At 47.6% G+C, this 24,386-nt stretch overlaps 1 protein-coding gene across 1 annotated transcript in view; it reads right to left on the bottom strand.

Moving 5' to 3' along the window:
• The window catches only part of ryr2a (ryanodine receptor 2a (cardiac)), a 957,985-nt gene that overhangs the window by 28,753 nt on the left and 904,846 nt on the right, over nucleotides 1-24,386 (bottom strand). Inside the window, exons 96-98 of the mRNA XM_085980259.1 lie at nucleotides 6,074-6,134; nucleotides 1,276-1,422; nucleotides 695-829 (exon numbers count right to left, since the gene is read on the bottom strand). Of these exons, the coding sequence (XP_085836385.1) occupies nucleotides 695-829; nucleotides 1,276-1,422; nucleotides 6,074-6,134 (343 nt within the window). The remainder of the gene's footprint in view (nucleotides 1-694; nucleotides 830-1,275; nucleotides 1,423-6,073; nucleotides 6,135-24,386) is intronic.

The following is a 24,386-nucleotide window of genomic DNA, read 5'->3' as shown; positions in this document are numbered from 1 at the left end:
GGCAGTTCCCCTGCTCGCTCACTGTAACGTCAGCAGAAGAACCATGGAAAGCCCAAAGAAACAGCATAAACCAAAGCAACCCATGGGTCTGCACACATTACATGTGCTGCATAAAAATTGTTGGAGTACAGGATATGTTGGGGCCAGCTGCAGTAGAAGATTGTTCGCAAAAATAAATCTAAAATTAAAAAAATGAAGCAGCAACACTTTCATGAAGAAGGCACATTGCATTAACATTAAAAATATATATATATATGAATACATATATTAACACATTCAGCTCTTTTACAAAAGTTACAATAGCAGCAAAATGCTTGCACTAGCGTGTATCTTTAATCCTTAATGTATAATTTTGCTTCATCGGGTAAACATTAAGAGTGAGATTGATGATCAAAATGAATGAGACAGATTGCAAACACATTTAAACAAGAATAGGTTGCTTTTACGAATTTTCACTCTTGACTTAAAGCCTTGCCCATCACGAGTGCTTATCAGGAAATCATGAGCACGTTACTCCCGAGTTTCCGTCTGATGGAAAATCATGGGCTGGGACCAGGCTGGAAGTGCGCATTCATATAAATCAGTCCCTTGGAGCCATGTTTCATTTACAGATTCAGATGTATTAGTACGGTTTAAAAGTGAAATCTAACACAAATGAGTCAGACTTGACAGGTCAGTTTAATCACAAACCTACCGTCAGCATATCATCACACTTCATATCTGGCGTGTCTCCATCTTCACTTTTGTTGTAGAATTTGCGGAAGAAATTAAAAGCAACCACAGTGTACAGATACACCACAACGGCCAATAAGCCGACGGTTAACACCAGCTGCACAGGCATAAGGGGGGAATAAAATTGTTAGATCATTAAGAAATAATTAATGGCCATCTATTAGATAAAACTGGGACTTGCGTTTTTAGTGGACTCTTAAGCATTCATCATAAAAAGACAATTCGAGGAAATGGCTTCTTAAATTGAATACAATCATTGCTGCATCGCCAATTCATTTAATTTCTGTTTCTCCACTTTCCTTTGGCCATATTTATTATTAAGTTACCTCTCTTAGTTTGTAGTTTGTAAAATGTGTGCTTTTAAAGGGGAACAGATAGACCTTTGTGCTTTGCACTTTAAGTTTAAAAAAGTAATTGCAAGCATGTTGGTAGAAAGCAGATGCAGCAACCCTTTCAGTCATGTCATGCAGGGTTTTTGCACCTTGCTATTAATTTGTAGATGCAATTTTATATTTCAAAAGCCACATGCCCAAATTCTGGTACCTGTTTGCCGTTGTGTGTCACTGATGACAGGATAGTCCGTAAGGTTTTAAATCCCATTGCAATATCCAGCAAATGGGCAGCAAAGAAAAAGTTGTTGTAATGTCCCAGAACTGACATAGTCATGTACCAGGCAAGGTACAAGAAGGACTGCAAGCAAAGAGAAACAGGTATTACGAACAGGCAACAGCAAAAATACATTGATTACATGAGGGAGAGTTTTATTGAACTTAAAATAAAAACGGAAAATGCTGGAAATACACAGTTGGCTCATAAAGATCTGAAAACAGAACAAATGTTAATGCTGCACCATAGAGACCCTTCATCAGAAACCCATTCTTTTCTCTTTAAAGATGCCGACTGATTTGCTGTGCAGTTCAAATTTTATTTCAAATTTGCATTATTTTTTTTCCCATCTCTGTGGAGATATATATTGGTTGCATTTATTATATGCACAGGCTGCAAGATTCTACCTGCCAGCTTGTTAGGGGCAATTTCCTTCCAGTATAGTCAATTTAGAGTACAAACAGAAAGCATATGGCATGCAAGTAAGATTTTTAAATCACCACAGCAGCCACTTCTCAGCCCAAGCTCCAGGTAGGGAGTGGTTGTATTACTCTACAGAACCATCAAACAGATGTGGTTCCTGAAATCCCCAAGGGGGTCTACCAGTCTCCCATTTTCAGCCATTTGCCTGAGGGTTCTGCTGGTCTCCCATTGGAATTACGGTGTGGGTCCTGCTCGTCTCCCATTGGAATTACAGTGTGGGTTCTGCTGGTCTCCTATTGGAATTACAGTGTGGGTTCTGCTGGTCTCCTATTGGAATTTCAGTGTGGGTTCTGCTGGTCGCCAATTGGAATTTCAGTGTGGGTCCTGCTGATCTCCCACTGGAATTACAGTGTGGGTTCTGCTAGTCTCCCACTGGAATTACAGTGTGGGTTCTGCTGGTCTCCTATTGGAATTACAGTGTGGGTTCTGCTGGTCTCCTATTGGAATTTCAGTGTGGGTTCTGCTGGTCGCCAATTGGAATTTCAGTGTGGGTCCTGCTGATCTCCCACTGGAATTACAGTGTGGGTCCTGCTGATCTCCCACTGGAATTACAGTGTGGGTTCTGCTGATCTCCCATTGGAATTACAGTGTGGATTCTGCTGGTCTCCTATTGGAATTACGGGGGGAGACTGGTAGAACCACCCGTAGAAATTCAGGGCTGTGCTGTTTCCGTATGACCAGTTGTAACTCTACCTCAATTAATACAAATAGATTGCCTTTAAGTGTAGACAATCTTTGCAAACCAACAATTTTCCATTACAATACCCAGTGAAGATAAATAATGTAATTTATTGGTCATGCTCCTAAATGGGTTCAATGGATTTATGAATGAGGAGAAATAAAGGGAAGCAAAAATAATTCCAGGTTATCACTGGAAATTTTCCCCAAAAATTGCTGCTTTAAACTCACTGATTGCCCATTGAGAAAGTGTACAGTGTGATTTTTCTTAAGTACTGTGTAAAAACAGTGCTAAAATGGTGAGTTTTGTTTTTTAAAAATGTGTATCAAACTATTTAGAGGAGGTTTATTATGCTTAGTCTCTGTGTTCGCATGTCCTGCTTATCTTTTTACAGCAGCAGCTGCCACTCAACATCTCGCAATCTCAATTGATTTTTCACCGAACCATTAAGTGGCAGGAAGCTGTTAAGTGGCAGATAAGCAATGCTCTGGTGTACCAATCATAATGCTTGGTGTCCTGAGCCCAAATGATGTCAATTAACAACAATTTCAAATCCCCATTGACTTGCTGCTGGGTAATCACACCCTGCACATTTTACTTGCAAAATTAGACCAAATGGTCCAGGATCCGAGATCAATTGAGTTACATAAATTCACCAATAAATGAATTGTGCATGAAGTGAAAGACATGGGGATTACTGAACTGCACACGAATGGCATTAGAAAACTGATGTCCGATGAACACTTGGTACTATTGTTGTTACTGGCACACCAAGCATTGGTTCCAATACAATTACAGTGGGGGGGGGGGGAAAAAAAGGAAAAATACAGCCACCAAATTGTGGAGCACGTGGGGCTCTGGTCATAACAATGTGAACGTAGTGTCGTGGTTATGTTATTGGACTAGTATGGACAAATAATCTAGAGATTGCAGGCGGGGGGAAATTCGGTTGCTTTGCGCTTCCCGTTAGCGTGGTGCAAAGCAACTATCGCCCGGGCACGGCGCCGTCAACGCCTCCCGCAAAATTCAACGGGAGGTTAGCGGCGGCGCTAACCGTTAGCACCCCGCGGCGATAACGTAATCGCCGTGCGCAGTGCCCTGCTCGCACCCCAGCCGCTATCTTCGGTAGCGCCCCCTGACTTACCACTGGAAGCTATGTTCGACGGGGTCAGGGGGGCCTACCTGCGGCCAGGGCGGCGCTAATTAAAGGCGAGGTGCCAGGCAGCCATTTTTGTTGCTGGCCACCTGCCAGCACCTGCCTCCACTGCCATCCCCAGCCTCCTGACCTGCACCCCCCGCGGAGTGCTTCTCTTAAGTGCTGGGCTCTTTTGCCGGCACTCCTGATCTCCAGTGGCCCAGCTGGGCCCCGGGTCACGCTGCGCAAGGCCCCTCCCCTTTAAGAAGGGGAGGAAGGCCTGCAATACCGCGGTGCAACGTGCTGTGGTGCTGCGGCATGTAGTCCGCGATATTCCCTCGCAGTGCCCCAAGAGGGAGGCGGGGTGCTTCCAGTAGCGCCCGCTTCCCTCTTGGGGCGCTACCACTCAATTCCAGCAACGGGAGCGCTAATTTTTCCAGGGCACTAAAAGTAGCGCCCCGGCGAAGTTAGCGCCCCAAAGAGGGCGCGACTCAATTTTTACCCCTGTGAGTTTACATACCACTATGGAAGTTTGAGAACTTGAATTTAGTTTAAAATAAAATCTGGAAATAAAAAGCTGGTACGAGTAGTGACCATGGGTTGTCTTGAAAACCCACTCATTCACTAATGCCCTTTAGGGACGGAAACCTGCCGTTCTTACCCAGTCTGGCCTATATGCAATGCCAGTCCCAGATCAATGTGGTTGACTCTTAACTGCCCTATGAGGTGGCCTAGCAAGCCACTCAGTTGTATCAAACTATACAAAGAATAATAAGAATTTAAAAAAAGACAGACCACACTAAGTAGGGAGAGCTGACCCACAGACTTGTCAAGCAACAGCCTGACATAACCATATTCATAGAATCATACCTAACAGCCAAAGTACTAGATTCCTCCGTCACCATCCTGGGTATACCCTGTCCCACTGGAGGTGGGGATACATTGATATATAGTTGGGGGAGTCCTCAACATTGACTCTGGACCCCATGAAGTATCATGGCTCCAGATCAAACATGGGCAAGGGTCATGGCTTCTGATCTGCTGCCCTCCTTCAGCTGATGAATCAGTACTCTATCATGTTGAATATAATTTGGAGGAAGCACTGAGAGCAGCAAGGGCAAAGAATGTGCTCTCGGGTGGGGATATTCAATGTTCATCACCAAGAGTTACTCGGTAGCACCACCAGTGGCCGGGTTCTGAAGGACATAGCTGCAAGACTAGGCTTGCGTCAGGTGGTGAGAGAACCAACAGGAGGGAATTACCCTGTTGACCTCATCCTCACCAATCTAACATTCCCAGATACATCTTTCCGTGAAAACTTTGATAAGAGTGACCACTGCACAGTCCTTGTGGAGACCAAGTCCCGTCGTCACACTGAAGACATCCTCTGCTGTGTCATGTAGCAGTACGAATGTGCTAAGTGGGATAGATTAAGAACACACCTAACAGCTCAAAACTGGGCATCCATGAGGCACTGTGGGCTATCAGCAGAAGCAGAATTATATACCACCACAATCTGTAACTTCATGATGTGGAGATGCCGGTGTTGGACTGGGGTGGACAAATGTAAGAAGCCACACAACACCAGGTTATAGTCCAACAGCTTTATTTGAAATCACAAGCTTTCGGAGCGCTGCTCCTTCGAGAGAACGGCTTGTTCTCTCTACACGGATGCGGCCGGACCTGCTGTGATTTCCAGCAAAAAAAGTTTTTTGTTTGTTTTTTGTTTTTCATACAGATCCCAGCATCTGCAACATTTGACCCCTTGTGACCCCACCTCATTGTTCTTTTATGTAATGTTTTCCTGACTGACCTGTTTGGACACCATTCACACCTGTGATTGCTGTGATTATCTCTCTGCCGAGGTGTGATAAAGGGCAGTTAGAAAGATTACCTGTAATCATCTGGCAGTACTCTCTGACTATATATGCTGTGCTTATATGCAACTCTTCACTTCACCTGATGAAGGAGCAGCGCTCCGAAAGCTTGTGATTTCAAATAAAGCTGTTGGACTATAACCTGGTGTTGTGTGACTTCTTACATTTGTAACGTCATGCACTGGTATATCCCTCGCTCCTCCACCAAGCTAGATGACTTTTTAAAGTACCCCCTGGAGAATTGACCAAGGAGCACCAATGATGCTATATATGGTCCTGGCCATTCCACCCTCTCAAATGAAGAGGTTGGGTAGAAGCAGGCGATGTTGCAGGGAAAAAGTATATGCGAAAAACTTACACAGACATACATACACACACACACACACACACACACTCACAAGTGGGTGTCATTTAAGTGAGTGATAAAACAGTAATTACTTTTTCAGAATGGTTTTCAGCACTGTAACAATGAATCCATTTATCCCCTGAACGTCATCCTTCTACTTGTGAAAGAGTTTTATTAAAAAAAAGTTTAGGTTCTGTCCTCGATTTGATACTTACGTTATCTGTGAACACCACTCCCAACTTCCAGATCTGGTACTTGACATCAACAGAGTTAAGTCTGTATAAAACAAAACAAATCAGTTGATTTGCACTAACCACTGATGGTGCTAAATAAAGGATGCTGATGATAAGCATTTCATAGAAAATCTTTTGCCAGGAACAGAGTAAAATATTGAGGAAGAATAGAACATGTGTTCACTTATGGAATTAAGAGTAAGTGCACTGTCATAAATTAAAACATGTGAACATGCCTCTACCAGCCAATAAATCAGGAGTGATTATGTTAATCTTGCAGTCTGGACCACAGCCTACATTACTGACACAGTGCAGTACAACACCAACAACAACAGGCATTTATATAATGCCTCTGCTGTAGTAAAAATGTTCCCAGGCGCTTCACCGGAGCGTTATCAGACAAAATTTGACACTGAGCTACATAAAGAGAAAGTAGGACAGGTGACCAAAAACTTGGTCAAAGAGGTAGGTTTTAAGGAGTGACTTAATGGAAGAGAGGTAGAGAGGTGGAGAGGTTTAGGGAGAGAATTCCAGAGCTTAGGGCCCAGGCAGCAGAAGGCACGGCCACCAATGGTGGAGCGATGCGCATGGGGGATGCGCAAGAGGCCAGAATTGGAGGAGCGCAGAGATCTCAGAGGGTTGTAGGTGTGGAAGAGGTTATAGCGATAGGGAGAGCCGAGACCATGGAGGGATTTGAAAAGGGTGAGAATTTTAAAATTGAGGCGTTGTCGGACCGGTTGTATCCCATAGAACCCACTGTAGCCGATTCTTCTGGCCCTTGTTCGAGATCACCGGGTCTATTCTGAAAGTGAATGTGCAGGTGCAGCAAGCCATTAGGAAGGCAAATGGTATGCTGGCCTTCATTACAAGAGGGTTTGAGTACAGGAGCAAAGAAGTCTTACTCCAATTATATAGTGCCTTGGTGAGACCACACCTGGAGTACTGAGTACAATTTTGGTCTCCTTACATAAGGAAGGATATACTTGCCATAGAGGGAGTGCAACGAAGGTTCACGAGATTGATTCCTGAGAGAGTGGGACTGTTGTATGAGAAGAGATTGAGTAAACTAGGCCTGTATTCTCTTTAATTCAGAAGAATGAGAGGGGATCGATAGGATGGATGCTGGGAGAATGTTTCCCTTGACTGTGGAGTCTAGAACCAGGGGCCACAGCCTCGGGATAAACGGTAGGCCATTCAGGACTGAGATGAGAAGAAATTTCTTCATACAGAGGATGGTAAATCTTTGGAATTCTCTACCCCAGAGGGCTGTGGAGGCTCAGTAATTGGGTATATTCAAAACAGAAGTCGATAGATTTCTGACTAGTAAGGGCGTCGAGGAATATGGCGATAGGGCCGGTGAATGGAGTTGAGGCAGAAGATCAGCCATGATCTCATTGAATGGCGGAGCAGGCTCGAAGGGCCGAATGGCCTACAACTGCTCCTATTTCTTATGTTCTTAATCCACTTTGATGCTGCCCCGGGATTCCTGGAGCTTCCCTATCGGAACCATGTAACTGAAGCAGGTTGGGGCGTTCCCGGTCTCTCACCTCTGATTCTGTTTGTGTCGTTTGTTGGCCACCCAGGTGCAAGAGCATATAGAAAAACAAATTCTGAATTTCTAGGTCCTACCATCGGTGCTAGACCCTCCCACAGGGTGGGCCTGGACTGGGGCTCCCAGGCCATTTCAATAGCCTAGGACAGGAAGTTGGGGAAATTCCAGGGCTAGGTAGGTGCAGCACGTTTCGGGTGCACAGCCCCTGTTTAATACCCGGGCAGAGGGGGCCCGGAAATATCGGCCCAACTATGTTTTCTATAGTTAACTGCATAACATTTTGTCCCAATATGAATACTATTCCGGAATATTATTAAATCCAGTCTTTGTTCAGAGCCCCAAATCCCAGCGCCTCACTGATCCACAAACAAAGCGACAATTGCAGCATATAAGATTTCTGTGGGCCACAAGAGACATTCCTGGAGTATTCCCTGTACACTCAGCTGTCACTCATGTCTCTGTGACAGCTATTTGTTCTCTATGGAATTCTGTAACACTATGAGGAACACATTTACTGCGATGTTGTTCAAAGCACACCATGAACCGAAGTGCTGTTTTGGACATCAAATAAATGACAGCTGATCATAATACTCTATTTAAATGATTGTGACAACTCCATTTACACAGGAATCCATACTGCAGTAGACTGCCTCTGTTGTCTAGTTTAGTATATACCTTTTACCTGTTAGTACTGGCTAATTTTCAGAAACTATTGTTCAGTTAAAACAGCAACCTAGAGCTTTAAACCTAAAGGAAATGTTAGTGAGATTCATGGAAAAAAGTCTTTAAAATTACACACCCATTTGAACAAATATATACCAGAAATGACTGCTTGCGATATAAGCATATGAATGCTTAACACTATTTTAAGATCGGCAATACAATTTCTTTGTCAAAACAGACAAAAGGGCTGGAATTTTCACATCCAAGTCGTGTTGGCTGCGTGCGGGCTGAGTAGCGGGTCGGTATCACGATGTATTGGTCAGCCCGCTCTTCAGAGCAACTTTAGCGTAATGGCCCTATTAAGGCAGACATGCGCGTTTCCCGGCCCTATTAAATGGTACAGGTCTGATGATGTCATCGATGACTCATTTCCAGCGGGGATATTTAAAGCAGCCCACATCGGATTTGAAAGTTCATGTAGCAATGTGGAGGGAGCATTGGAGAGAAGTGTGTTGTTGCTGAGAAATAGAAAAATTAGTTCACAAAGACAGAGGGCTGCACCCCACTTTTCCGATGAATCCCTAATTATTCTTGAGGAGGGGGTCAGAGCATAGAGGGAGGGACCCTTCCCTGCTGATGGGCGGAAGAGACCTCCCCAAGAGACCAAAAGGGCCTGGCTCCAAATTGCTGAGGAGGTGAACAGCAGGGATGTCGTAAGGCGGACCTGGGCGCAGTGCAGGAAGCGCTTCAATGATCTGATGAGATCAGGAAAGGTGAATGCAAAGCCACACTCACCTTCATCCTGCTGTGCCTGTCAACACATCCCCATCACTCTGCCTGCCCAAGCCTACTCCTGCACATCATTCCTCACACCAACATACCTTGCACATTCACCCTTCCCTCTCAATATACTCACATCCCCATCTGACTAACCACCCCTCACACTCACCCTCATCCTAATGTAATCATCCCAAGTAACACCACAGAAAGAGGTCATTTGGCATTGGCACCCCACTCCATCATATTCACCCTCTACAGATGTAACCCACACATTCCCTACACTCATTCTATAACTCTCACTCAAACTTCTCTTCTTTCTCTCCTTACAGGAGAAGAGAGTGCACAACAACAGGGGGAGGGAGAAAACCAGAGGTGGCCCTCCATCCTTCAATACTTTAACTGCAGCAGATGAGGAGGCCTTGGAGGTCTCAAGGGGTGCAGAGCTGCTGACGGTGGGGGGCAGAGAGAGGGGGACCGCTCAGCAACCCGGTGACAGAATTACATTTCATACAGCCACATGGCATACAGCAGTCACTGTTATGGTGACTGATGTCAGCAGCCAGTGAATGTTCATCATGTGCATAATGGTATCGTTACCCATTCAAAATATAACGGGCCGGCTTCCTGCCTGCGGATGCCTCCGATCGGGAAAAATCTACGCACTTACCTGCTGGCTCCGTAGGTCCCGAGACTTCCGATCCTGGGCCTCTCCTGGTCCGCGCGCGCAAGGCCCAGGTACCCCAGGGGTGCAGGCGGTTCGCAAGCGTCCCTGGGATCACGTGGGCCATGGGGAACCAATCAAAGAAGGGAATCCTCCTGCACACTTTTGACAGGTCTCTATGCACAGATGTGTCAAAAGTATGAATGGGGATCACTTAAAAAAGTTAAACATTTTTAAATCACGTATTTCAAATTTAACTTTTTGAAAAAAATAATTCAAGTTTTTTAACGGGGCTAAAAATAAACTTACCTTTTTAAAAAGTATTTTTAAATTATAAATGAGTGGAAAAAAATATTTTTTAATTTTTTAAAACTCTTATGCTGGTAAAAGCAGGCCGTACGCAGGCTTTCACCAGGCGTAAGATTTTTAAAGGATTTCAGCGGGCGGAGGTTGTGCAGAAAGCGGAACTCTCCACCCGCGGAGGCCCTTTTCATGGGCAGGCGGATGATCTGTCAAGAGAATTCTTGACAGATCGGAAGTGCTGGGATTTCGAGCATGTGCTTCGCATGCCTGAAACCGGCACTTGCGAGGCCCCTACGGGTGCGTACACACCTCGTACCTACCCATGGGGGTCGGACTATCTGGCCCAACATTTCTACATCATCTCTTTACTCTCCCACAAGTCCAGCTAGAGGAGGAAGACGACTCCTCAGAGGAACCTCCAGCCTCTGAGGGTGCACTGTCAGCAGACCCAAGTGCACCCAATACCAGCGCAGATATGCACACCTCGGTGGGTCCTATGCGAGACAGAGTAGTGTTGTCACCTGGTGTCTCACACTTCACAAATGAGCAAGAGAAGATGGTATTGACAGGAACAGTGGTGGAGACTCCTCACCGGAGGGCAGAGGACGCTCCAAGCTCTGCTCAGCTGCATGCAGACGCTGAGCCTCGGGGGCCATCGAGGAAGAGGGTGATCCTGGAGGGGCAGCAAGAAATGCAGGAGGCTCTGGCAGGTTTTGCAGCTGCCATGTCCACAAATGTGCAGAGAATGGAGGAGTCCATCTCCAACATGAGCACCAACATGTCGCAGGCGATGGCGATGATGTGCTGCTCCACGGAAAAGATGGCCACCTACATGGAGCAGCTAATGCGCCAGTCACATGAGAACATGCTAGATATGGAGAACAGGTGACAGAGGCTCATTGATCTCCTCTCTAGGAGGGATTTAAACGTAGACTTGGGTCCTCATGGCCCTACTGCTGTGCAGCAAGGTGCTCTCCAGCTCCTTGCTAGCAGGTAAGTGCGGGTGGCTCATAAGAGCGATGATGCTGAGAGGGGACATGGAAGTGGGGACTTCTCTCAAAGCACTCACACTTCTCCTCCGTTGCCCCCCACCACAGTCAGAGCGCCAGTTGCTTCCTCGGATTTCGATGGCCGAATCTGCCCCTGCACAGTTGCAGGAAGAGCATTCTTTGGCGGGGCCCTCACAGGTTCCAAAACCCAGAGGACGTCCGCCAAAAGTGTCAAAGCATTCACAGCAAGGAAGTGAGCAGCCTGCCTCTACCGATGCCACAGGGGTTGCACCTCGTAGAAGTGTGCGTAAAAGAAAAATGACACAAAAGTAGATGCTCAAGGGTAAGCACAGGGGTGTATAAAAAAGTATTATTGTTAAGGTTCCATTTACTGTTATCACACATGTAAAAGTATTTATTTTCACCACTTTCTTTGTCTGCTAATTTGGAAGTGGCTTTGTGAGTTGGAGTGAATAGTGAGACATAACATAACCTCCAGCAATGGGGGTCAGTGTGAAAGGGATGGCTTCTTCATTGTAGGGATGCTTTATGGTGTTGTTGGTGGGGGGGAACTTGGCAAAGCATGCGGCAGCCGTATGGGTGCAATGCAGGAAGTTAAGTAAATCTGGCCATGATGAGGCCATCCCTGGCCTCCCGGGCAACAATGTGCTGGTGCCATCGGGACCTCAGGTTCCTCCTGCTCCTCTTCCTTGTCTTCCAGCTGATGCTCCACCTCCTCCTCCTCCTCTGAAGAGTCTGTGCGCTCTGTGCTTTGCTCCTCGTGTAGCTCTAATCCTCGTTGCTGCACCATGTCGTACAGCACGCAACAGAAGACGACAATTCTGGAGAGCCTGGCTGGTATGTGCTGAGGGGCTCCTCCAGATCTGTCAAGGCATCTGAAGCACATCTTCAGCATGCCTATTGTTTGCTCTATGACACATCTGGAGGACATGTGCCTCTCATTATAATGCTCCTCGGCCTCAGTACTTGACCTCCTCAAGGGTGTCATGAGCCACGTTTTCAGTGGATAGCCCTTGTCTCCAAGCAGCCAGTCGGTAAGTCTGTTTGGAGGTGCGAAGTGCTGAGGGAGGGTGGACTGGTACTGCACGAAAGAGACATGACAGCTGCCAGGGAGTTTGGCGCACACATGCATGATGATCTTCTTATGGTTGCAGACGAGCTGCACATCGAGGGAGCGGAAGCCCTTGCGGTTCACAAACACTGCTGGGTGATGTTGGGGTGCTCTGATGGCCACATGTGTGCAGTCGATAACGTAGTCCATGTGTGGGAAGCCAGCCAAGTGGCAAAGCCGAGCGCACGCTCACTAACACTGGCTTCATCAGCGGCAAAGTTCATGTAATTGGCTGACTTGTCAAACATGGCATCGGTGACCTGTGTGATGCATCAGTGAACGGCCAACTGCGAGATCCCGCAAATGTCTGCTGCAGATTCCTGGAAGGAACCTGAAGTGAAGAAGTTGAGAGTGCTGGTGACTTTGACAAGCACTTGTAAGGAGTGTGCACCAGGTCCTCTGGGCTGTAGGTCTTGTTCCAGCAAGCTGCAAATGTCTGTGACGACCTGGCCTCCTTTGGCACTGCTGCTCAGTCATGTTGAGGAAGCTCATCCTCTGCCTGTATACCCTGTGTTGGAGTTATCATCTCTGGTGCACTGCAGCCCTGCACTGATGCCCTCTGTCCTGTGGAGCATCAGGTCATTGACGAGAAGGTTGGTGGTGTTGTTGCTGCTGCTGCTGGTGCTGGGGCTCATCCTGGTCCAATTGTGATGCTTTTACATGTTGATGTAATAGAGTCATAGTTATAGAGTCATAGGCCTAGAAATTGAGTTTTGGCTTAGCCAGGGCTTTAGCGCCGGAAGTTAGTGCCGGCGCTAAGTCCCCCTGCGCGCGCCAAAAATTCAGCAGTGCCGCGCCCAAACGGCTGCCGGCGCTACTGAAGGGTCTTTGCGGCGGTACATCGGCGCTAACTGCCGTTTCGCGCCGCAATTCCGGCGCTGCGGCACCCGATGCGGTGCGGCAGGCTCGGGAAGTGCAGGCCTCCTCCTTCCCTTAAGGAGGAGCTGCCTGCACCCGATCGCGGCCCGCGAAAATCTTTTAAAAAATGAGCCCGGCACCTCGGACAAGTGCCGGGCTTGCTTCTGTTCCGGGGGGGGGGCGGGGGGAAGTCCGGGGAGGGAGCTGCGGCCAGGCGGTCGGCGGGAAAGCGGCCGGCCGCCGCGGGGCCTTTAATGCGCCGGCGCAAAGACTCGTAAGACTCTGTTGCCAGAGTCTTAGTTGCGGCTGTCACGGGCGAGGCGGCCGCAACTGAATTTCGGCGCTGGGGCCCGTCGGCATGGCAACCGGGACGCTGCGCACACCGATGACGTCATCGGTGCCGGTGCAGCGCTACCGGTCTACCGCGGCGTAAGGGCCCCAGGCAATTTCGGCGCCGGCGCCAAATGCAGCGCTAGGCCCTCTAGCGCCGCAAAATCGGCGCTAAGGGCACTCAATTTCTAGGCCATAGAGTTTTACAGCACAGAAAGAGGCCCTTCGGCCCATCGTGTCTGCGCCGCCCATCCATCCCTGTCCAGTCTAATCCCATTTTCCAGCATTTGGTCCATAGCCTTGTATGCAATGGCATTTCAAGTGCTCATCCAAATGCTTCTTGAATGTTGTGAGGGTTCCTGCCTCTACCACCCTTTTAGGCATTGAGTTCCACATTCCAACCACCCTCTGGGTGAAAAAGTTCCTCCTCAAATCCCCTCTAAATCTCCTGCCCCTTACCCTGAATCTATGCCCCCTTGTTATTGACCCCCCAACTAAGGGGAAAAGTTCCTCTTTGTCTACCCTATCTATGCCCCTCATCATTTTGTACAGGTGGCAGGTCAAGTAGAGATCAGAGGACCAATCTCTCAATGTTGTGATAGTTACTAGCAATGTGTTGAGAGTGGCTTCCGAGGTTGCAGAAAAGACTTGCAAACTCTAGACACCTAAATCTGAGCTCAAAATGCAGTCAGCAAGAGCCTTTCCCGTAGGCAAGTAATGAGATCTCAGGTGGGAGTATTTATTTGGATTTCCATGCTCTACATTAATGACCTCATTCAATGGCCATTGAGCTTCTGCCTCAGGTTGACAAGACGTGGTTCCTGAGCTGCGTGATTCCTGTGGTCATCCAGCAGAAATCAAGAGATCTGATTAGAATCCCTGTTAAGGGTCTCACAACAAAGATTTAAAGATACGATAGCAAAATACTGCGGATGCTGGAAATCCGAAATAACAACAGAAAACGCTGGAAAAACTCAGCAGGCCAGGGCAGCATCCGTGGAGAGAGAAACAGAGTGAACGTTTCACGTCGATGACCTTTCGTCAGAACTGGAAAAAAGCAGGAAATGGAAAGCAGGTTTAGGGGCTGGGAAAAGGGGAAGGGGATGAAAGAACAAAAGGGAAGGTCAGTGATAGGATAGAGAGCAGGAGAGATTAAGAGACATTAAGAGATATTCAAGGCGAGAGGCGGTGGTAATGGGACAGGTTAAGGAACAAAGGATGGCTCTGGATGGGGTGTGAATTGCGCTGGCAGAATGAAGGACAGCTGCCATGTGGGAGGGGAGAAGAAAAAAAAAGGCCAAACAAGAATTGTTAAAGAGCTTACTTAGGTTGCCCGCCTCTGCCGTTCGGGTCCGTGACGCGCTGGCCCAGTGGTTAACCTTTCAATTCCAAAGCATAACACGGAGATTGCACATAGTGATTGAGTAGAGAAACAGGAAGCGGGTTGATGGCGGGTTCCCAGCGCCCTCGCAATTTCTGCAACTTTAACTGCCGACACGCCTCCAAACCCGCACGCCCAGCAGTGGGAAAATTCTGCCCAAGATGTCATACAGACATATTAAGCTTAATATTGCAACAGTAAATTCTATGCTATAACGCCAAGTTTCTTTTTCAGAGTGAAACTCATCAAAGTAGGCTACATTTTTAAAGGATAATAAGTGAGTTTCACTGCTGATGAGACTTGGCAGGTCAGATAATCCTAGCTTTTCTGCTGAATAGCAAAACTCTGACCACGATTGTTATGTAACAGGCCAGTTGCGAGCAGATTAGTCATTCTCTGATGCCTTCATCTAAAAAGTCTCATGGTCAATGTGTGATCAGCTATGGTGATCACTTATAAGTCAGGGCATTCCTAGGCTGCGATCAGTCGTTGGTCTCAGTCACATGCTGGATACAAGCAGCTCTTCATGAGTCAGACTGGAATGCTTCCTCTCTCAACTCAATTGCTATGTGTGATCTCCATGTTATGCTTTGGAATTGAGTGGCTAACCACTGGGCCACTTAATTTGAGTAATGAGGACATTGTACATTTCAGTATTAACCATTCCGAATTCTGACCGTAATCCAATTGTGACTTTTGTTACTATTGTTAATAGAGACATCTTCATGGGTGACTGCCAAACAAGCCCAGGCTAGCTCGGCTGGTAAGCTAACCGAAGGTCGTGAGATCAAATCAAAGTTGTGAAATTGAATGCAATAAATCAGGTAATTTATGCGTTGAAATCAGGAAAGAATAATGATCATGAAAGGTGTTGGATTGTCATAAAAACCCAACTGGTTCACTAATGTCCTTCAAGGAGGGAGAAACTGTGACTGCAGTCCCACACTATGGCCGCGAATTTAATGGAGGAGGCGGGATGTGGGCGGGAGAGCTGGTTTCCGGGTTCCGGTCCTGCTCCCAGCTACATCCGCTCTGTAAATGTGATTTTGACAGTTGTGTCAGTGTTTGACAGCACTAAAGTGCTGCAAACACTGACAATCACTACACAAAGGTGAACGCTTGCACCCAGGCTCTCCAATGACTCCCTCCATATGCTTATGGAGGGAGTCACAGCTCGCAGGGAGGTTCTCTTCCCTTCCAAGGGCAGAAGAGATCTCCCCAGGACACCAACTTACCTTGCACCTTCACCCAACCCCTCTCTATCTACTTTATCACTTTCCCATCTCATTAGCCACCCCTCACACTCACCCTCATTCTACTGCAAGCATTACAACTAAAACACACAAGGGTGGGCACTTGAAAGGTTTAGCCAATGTCCATGTGAAGTTTCTGGTAATGTGTTGTCATACAGTGAAATCTCTTTTTCCAAAAGTGCACCTTATTGGGCAGATCTGAGTGCAGCTTGAGAAGTGTCTTACCGAGTTCCAGTGATTGTCCTGTCATAACTTTCCCCCCCCCCCACCCGTCCCCAGCTATAGTGATGCATGTGCATGGAATGGCTTGGACATTAAAGGGATGCTTCACAGTGCTGGTATGGGATGGTGTCGACCTAGCGCATCATGTGGCAGCCAGGGTTAACAGCATCAAGTGAAGTAAATCTGGCTATGGTGATGCCATCGCTGGCCTACTGGGTAGCTATGTTGTCAGGGACTGATGCTCTGTGTAGCATCAGGTGATGGCAGAAAAGGTTGGTGATGTTGCTGCGCCTGGTAATGTTGGTGTTGGCGCTGATCGTGGAAGGATTCGGAGGGCCAAGGTCTGATTGTTTCATTGGCTCCGATGTTGCTGCAATAGATGGCAGCTGCAGGTGAGTTGACAGTAGCGATCTGTCACTGGTGAGAGAGGTTCTCCCAATGAGGTGGCACTGGATGTACAGTTGGATCTAAAAACTTGTAAGCTAAAGAAATCTCTATATGTATTAAAAATGCAGTAACCAACATTTTCTGTGCTCTGAAACTCACCATCTGCAGCATGGCATTCTTTACACCACTTCTGCAGCTGTCAGCTTTTCACAAACATCAGAGCAGATTCAAAACACGGCAGGTTGAGCTGGCGTGTTCCCCGAACAGCGGGTAACCAGTGGGGGAGAAGGTAAAATTAGAATTAAGTCTCAAAATAGTCTTAAATTGGCTGTTAACAAGCCATTTAACAAGCTGAATTGTATACCCCGCCGTTTGGTGTCGGGTCAGTTCTCCACTGACAGACCCGACACCTGGGAGACTCATGTAGAGGCAGGTTGACAGCGGGTTTCCTACCCACTGTCAATCTTTGCTATTTTGACAGCGGACCCACTTCCAAACCAGCCCCCTCAGCGTGATTAAATTCGTGGCCTATGTGGCTGACTTTCAATGTCCTCTGAAGTGGCTTAGCAAGTCACTCAGTTGTGAAACAATAGTTACTCATGAGAAAGCTACCGCCACCTTCTCCGGGCAACTAGTGAGGGGGACTAAGTCAGGCCTTGCCAGCATTGCCCACATCCTGAGCACAAATTGTGAAAAAAAGACCCAAGACATGCTAGTGACAAAAATATTTGTAAAATAACGAAAGTCACAACTTACAGATAACATAGCCGTGCATTGCTTAAAGACAAAGGGCAGAATTTTGCGGGGCGTCAGCGGGCACGATTGGTGGCGGGTCGGGTGAGAAAATGTTTGTTTTTGACTGCGGGTCGGTACCCCTCTGTGAACTCGCCACCGCTCGCCTTTCCCAAATGTCGGATCTGCCAGCGCTGAACAGACCCAACACACAGCGGCGGGGGAGTCAACTGAAATCATTAGTGGCTTGTTCACAGCCACTTAACAATGGCTTTTTTGCCCAGCTTTTTGGATTTGACAGGTCGCCCACCGGTTTCCCGCTGTGCCTAGACCTCCTCAGTGATGAGTTCACAGCTTCAAATGTCAAGTCAAAGCTCCCAGCTGAATCAAATATCTTCCCTTAGCCACTAGCTTCTCTAAACTGCATTTCCGCTACAGATTCAGAATGCTGCAAGTCTTTACACAAGTCTCCATCCAATCTGACCTCATTACCTCTCCCACCATTGACAGATCGCTTCTGTCATCTCTACTTCACCTGCCATCTATTCCAGCAGCATCGGTGCCCTTTATACTCTCTCACCTTGGTCTACAGAATCCCACCACGATCATCCCCAACACCAGCAGCACCAACAACAACACCAACCTTCTCTGCAATCAACTGATGCTGCACAGGACACAGGGCATCAGCACCTGACCACATTGCTGCCTGAGAGGCCAGGGATGGCCTCACCTTAACCAGATTTACTTCACTTGATGTTGTACACCCTGGCTGTCACATGATGCACCAGGTTGGCACCATCCCACACCAACACCAACACCATAAAGCATCCCTACACTGCCCAAGCCATTGCTTTCACACTCATCAACATTGCGGGAGGGTTGGGGGGGGGGGGGGCGTTACTGTTATGTCTCACCATTCACTGCAACTCACTGAGCCACTTCCAAAGGTGCACACAAATCTGTCCAAGAACGCAAAGTGTTCAAAATAAAGGTTTCAATGTTTGACACCACATTAACAGAAACTTTACATGAACATTGCATAAAACACTCAAGTGCCTACCCTTGTGTGTTAGTTGGTATGATTACACTAGGATGAGGGTGAGTGTGAGGGGTGGCTAGTGAGATGGGGAAGTGATGATGTAGATAGAGGGGGATGGGTGGAGGTCCAAGGTAAATTGGTGTTAGGATGTGCAGGAGTAGGGTAGGGAAGGCAGAGTGATGGGGATGTGATGAGAGGCACAGCAGGATGAGGCGGAGTGTGGCTTTGTACTAACATTTCATGATCTACTGAGAACATTGAATGGTTTGCATCACTGCGCCCAGGGCCTCCTGAAGACCTCCCTGCTTGTGTCCTCCTGTGCAATGTGCAACCAGGCTGCGTTGGTCTCCTGGGGAGGTCTCTTCCACCCACTGGAAGGGAAGAGAACCTCCCTGCATTCTGTGGCTCACTCCAAAAGCATATGGAGGGAATCATGGGAGAACCTGGGTGCAGCCGTGCACCTCTGTGCAATGCTTGTCAGTGTTTGCAGCACCTCAATGCTGTAGAACACTGACAGCACAAATGTCAAAATCAATTTGCGCAGGGTCCCTTTAAGGAAATCGGCTGATGACGCATCATCAAATGACGTCATCAGACCCGCTTCCTTCAATTGGCCGGGAAACTCTCTGGGCGGGCTTAACAAGCCCAATCAGGGGAAAATCATTTTGGAAACGAGGCCAGGTCCCGCCACCGACGTCGCCCACCATGGATCTGCCGAGGTTGGTAAAATGTCTGATGAGTCACTTGTCTGTGCATCTACACTTCTTGGAATTAATTTTAAGGGTCATTAAGCAACAACATTTCAGTTGTTTTGTTTTGATCAAAAATCCGTGTAATGAACTTTTACGATTTGTTTCCAATTAAATCTGCATGATTTAATAGATTTGCAATAATTTCACTGGCAAAATAAACACACTTTCCACAAAGCCTGTATTAGATCCAGCTGTCAGCCACATTAGTAAGCATTTGTTTCTATTGAGCTCGGAATGGTGTCACTTGCAGGAGTTAAGCAATCCGCTTATCATTGTCGAAAAAAGTCCCAGGGAGTATGAAATACTTCATCTAATAGAAATTATAATTCAAAAGTCACAAACATTCTTTCACTTCACAAGGCATAATAAGGGAGATATATAAAGTCTTTTCTACTATTGGTAGATTTTCAAATAGTATCATTCGCTTGACACAGTCATCTAACTTTATTGAAAAGATATGGAGACCGAGCACCCTGTTTTTCGGTGCAAGTGGGATGGTAGCCGGGCCACCAGAGGCCCGCCTTTGGGGTGGCAGGGAGGCCTTGATTTAGGCGGCCAGTGCTCCTGCCCAAAACTGGCAGGAGCCTAATTAAAGTAAGGGTCCTTTGGCATTTACAGGATCCAAAAATGATTTTTGACTGACTCAGCGCTGCTGACTTCCTGAAATCGACTCCATGGATTTACCTGAACACGGGAACAGGGAAGCTACTCTAAGCATCAACAACTTGTATTTATACAGGCCCAGGAATTGAAGATCACTAAAAAACAACTGCCGGAGCCACCGCAGGCCAGAGTTAATTGGCCTCCAAAATTGATGGTGCTGGCAGCTTCGGTAAATTGCCACTGGTTGCTAAGTAACATTAGCCCAGCAATAAGCTTAAATGCAAACTTACCTGAAAGGTGTGTGTGTGTCCCTTTAAGAGCAAGCTTAGGACCCAGCACTAAACTCAGAGCAAAGGTCCAAGTTCACAGAGCATGACGCCGAGTTGGCGTTGCGTGCTGACTGACGTCAATCTCTCCATATTTTCATCTCTGGGCCAGCGCTGCTATCGGGTGTTAGAGAGGCAGCTGCCATTTTTCGCCAGGATTGCGGCGCTAACGCGTGGCGGCAAGTAGCGCAATTTCTGGCCCGTGGCGGCAAGTAGCGCAATTTCTGGGCCATAGCGCCTTTAACGTAGCAAAACGTCTCAAGGCACTTTACAGGAGTGTTATCGAGAACAATTTGACACCAAGCCACATAAGGAGATAAAGGCCCCGATATTTACGGCGAGGCTAGGAGGGAGAATTTTTGTGGGGCGGAAACCCAAAAATCGTGGGTGGGGAGGTCCTGCCGAATTTAACAGCAGGAACTCATAATTTTTTTAATTCATTTTCTCTCCCGACAGCTGCCTAGATTGAGAGGCTGGCCAGCTGCCGGGTGGGAAAGCCAGCTGTAGAAGGCCACAGCTGGGGTATGTTGGGGACGGTCCCCAGAAACTACCGGATTATCGTAAAAACCCATCTGGTTCACTAATGTCCTTTAGGGAAGGAAATCTGCCATCCTTACCTGGTCTATATGTGACTCCAGACCCACAGCAAGGTGGTTGACTCTTAACTGCCCTCTGAAATGGCCTTGCAAGCCACTCAGTTGTTCCAAACCATTATTAAAACAATAATAAGAATAGATCTGGATGGACCACCCAGCATCGACCTAAGCACTGGCTTTGCACATGACAATGGCACACCCAGCCCAGTCAACCCTGCAAAGTCCTCCTCACCAACATCTGTGGACTTGTGCCAAAATTGGGAGAGCTGTCCCACAGACTAGTCAAGCAAAACAGCCTACTCACAGAATCATACCTTTCAGCCAATGTCCCAGACTCTTCCATCACCATCCCTGGGTATGTCCTGTCCCACCGGCAGGACAGACCCACCAGAGGTGGCTGCACAGTGGTATACATCCGGGAAGGAGTGGCCCTGGGAGTCCTCAACATTGATTCCGGACTCCATGCAGTCTCATGGCTTCAGGTCAAGCATGGGCAAGGAAACCTCCTGCTGATTACCACCTAACGCCCTCCTTCAGCTGATGAATCTGTACTCCTCCATGTTGAACACCACTTCAAGAAGCACTGAGGGTAGCAAGGGCACTTCAAGGTCCATCACCAAGAGTGGTTCGGTAACACCACTACTGACCGAGCTGGACGAGTCCTGAAGGACATAGCTACCAGACTGGGCCTGCGGCAGGTGGTAAGAGAACTAACACGAGGGGAAAACCCTACTTGATCTCGTCCTCACAATCTACCTGTTGCAGATGCATCTGTCCATGACAGTATTGGCAGCAGTGACACCGCACAGTCATTGTGGAGACGAAGTCCTGTCTTCACACTGAGGACACCCTCCGTTGTGTTATGTGGCACTACCACCATACTAAATGGGATAGATTCAGAACAGATCTAACAGCTCAAAACTGGGCATCCATGAGGCGCTGTGGGCCATCAGCAGCAGCAGAATTGTATTCCACCACAATCTGTAACTTCATGTCCCAGTATATCCCTCACTCTATCATTACCATCAAGCCAGGGGACCAACCCTGGTTCAATGAGGAATGTAGAAGAGCATGCCAGGAGCAGCACCAAGCATACCTAAAAATTAGGTGCCAACCTGGGGAAGCTGCAACACAGGACTACATGCATGCTAAACTGTGAAAGCAGCATGCTATAGAGAGAGCTAAGCGATCCCACAATCAACGGATCAGATCAAAGCTCTGCCGTCCTGCCACATCCAATCGTGAATGGTAGTGGACAATGGGAGGAGGAGGCTAAATGAACATCCCCATCCTCAATGATGGCGGAGCCCAGCACGTGAGTGCAATAGACAAGGCTGAAGTGTTTGCGACCATCTTCAGCAAGAAGTGCCGAGTGGATGATCCATATCGGCCTCCTCCTGAGGTCCCCATCATCACAGAAGCCAGTCTATAGCCAATTCGATTCACTCCACGTGATATCAAGAAACGGCTCAGCGCACTGGATACAGCAAAGGCTGTGGGCCCCGACAACATCCCGGCTGTCATGCTGAAGGCTTGTGCTCCAGAACTAGCCACGCCTCTAGCCAAGCTGTTCCAGTACAGCTACAACACTGGCATCTGCCGAACAATGTGGAAAACTGCCAAGGTATGTGCAGTCCACATAAAGGAGGACAAATCCAATCTGGCCAATTACTGGCCCATCAGTTTACTCTCAATCATCAGCAAAGTGATGAAAGTTGTCATCGACAGTGCTATCAAGCGGCACTTACTCACCAATAACCTGCTCACCGATGCTCAGTTTGGGTTCCACCAGGACCACTTGGCTCCAGACCTCATTACAGCCTTGGTCCAAACATGGACAAAATAGCTAAATTCCAGAGGTGCGGTGAGAGTGACTGCCCTTGACATCAAGGCAGCATTTGACCGAGTGTGGCATCAAGAAGCCCCAGTAAAATTGAAGTCAATGGGAATCAGGGGGAAAACTCTCCACTGGCTGAGTCATACCTAGCACAAAGGAAGATGGTTGTGGTTGTTGGAGGCCAATCATCTCAGCCCCAGGACAAAGGGGGGCTTTTGGCAGTTACAAAAGACTAAAGACGGAAGAAGCCCTAGAGGAGTATAAAAAGTGCAGGGGCGTACTTAAAAAAGAAATTAGGAGGGCGAGGAGGGGCCATGAAATAACACTGGCGAGCAAAATAAAGGAAAATCCTAAGATGTTTTATAAGTATATTAAGGGCAAGAGGATAACCAGGGAAAGGGTAGGGCCCATTAGGGACCAAAGTGGCAATCTGTGTGTAGAGCCAGATGAGGTAGGCGGGGTTTTAAATGAATTTTTTGCATCTGTGTTCACTATGGAGAAAGACGATGCAGACATAGAAATCGGGCAAGGGGACTGTGACATACTTGAACATATTAGCATCGAGAGGGAGGAGGTGCTAGCGGTTTTAGCAGGCCAAAAAGTGGATAAATCCCCAGGCCCGGACGAGATGTATCCCAGGCTGCTGTGGGAGGCAAAGGAGGAGATTGCAGGGGCTCTGACACAAATTTTCAGAAACTCTCTGGCCACAGGGGATGTACCAGAGGACTGGAGAACAGCTAACGTAGTACCATTATTCAAGAAGGGTAGCAGGGATAAACCAGGGAATTACAGGCCAGTGAGCCTAACATCTGTGGTAGGGAAATTATTGGAAAAAATTCTGAGGGACAAAATTAGTCTCCACTTGGAGAGGCAAGGATTAATCGGGGATAGTCAGCATGGCTTTGTCAAGGGTAAATCATGTCTGACAAATCTGATTGAATTTTTCGAGGGGGTGACTAGGGGGGTGGATGAGGGAAATGCTGTGGATGTGGTTTACATGGACTTCAGTAAAGCTTTTGACAAAGTCCCGCATAGGAGACTGGTCAAGAAGGTAAGAGCCCATGGGATCCAGGGTGCCTTGGCACGTTGGATCCTAAACTGGCTGAGTGGCAGGAGGCAGAGGGTGATGGTCAAAGGTTGCTTTTGTGACTGGAAGCCTGTGTCCAGTGGGGTACCTCAGGGATCGGTGCTGGGTCCCTTGTTGTTTGTGATCTACATAAATGATTTGGATGAGAATGTAAAAGGTATGATCAGTAAGTTCGCAGATGACACGAAAATTGGTGGGGTGGTAAATTGCGAGGAGGAACGCCTCAGGCTACAGGACGATATAAACGGGTTGGTCAGATGGGCGGAAAAGTGGCAAATGGAATTTAACCCTGAAAAGTGCGAGGTGATGCATTTTGGACGGACAAATAAGGCAAGGGAATACACAATGAGTGGTAGGACCCTAGGAAGTACAGAGGGTCAGAGGGACCTTGGTGTACATGTACATAGATCCCTGAAGGCAGCGGAACAGGTAGATAAGGTGGTTAAAAAGGCATATGGGATACTTGCCTTCATTAGCCGAGGCATAGAATATAAGAGCAGGGAGGTTATGATGGAGCTGTACAAAACGCTGGTGAGGCCACAGCTGGAGTACTGTGTGCAGTTCTGGTCGCCTCACTATAGGAAGGATGTGATTGCTTTGGAGAGGGTGCAGAGAAGATTCACCAGGATGTTACCTGGGATGGAGCGCCTCAGCTATGAAGAGAGGCTGGACAGGCTGGGGTTGTTTTCCTTGGAGCAAAGAAGGCTGAGGGGGGACCTGATTGAGGTGTACAAAATGATGAGGGGCATAGATAGGGTAGATAAAGAGGAACTTTTCCCCTTAGTAGGGGGGTCAATAACAAGGGGGCATAG

This window comes from Somniosus microcephalus, chromosome 3, assembly GCF_052327205.1.
Source record: "Somniosus microcephalus isolate GS21.2 chromosome 3, FLI_Smic_1.0, whole genome shotgun sequence".
Lineage (NCBI taxonomy): Eukaryota > Metazoa > Chordata > Chondrichthyes > Squaliformes > Somniosidae > Somniosus > Somniosus microcephalus.
The sequence above is the reverse complement of the archived record's forward strand: the minus strand, read 5'-3'. Positions and strand labels throughout refer to the sequence as shown.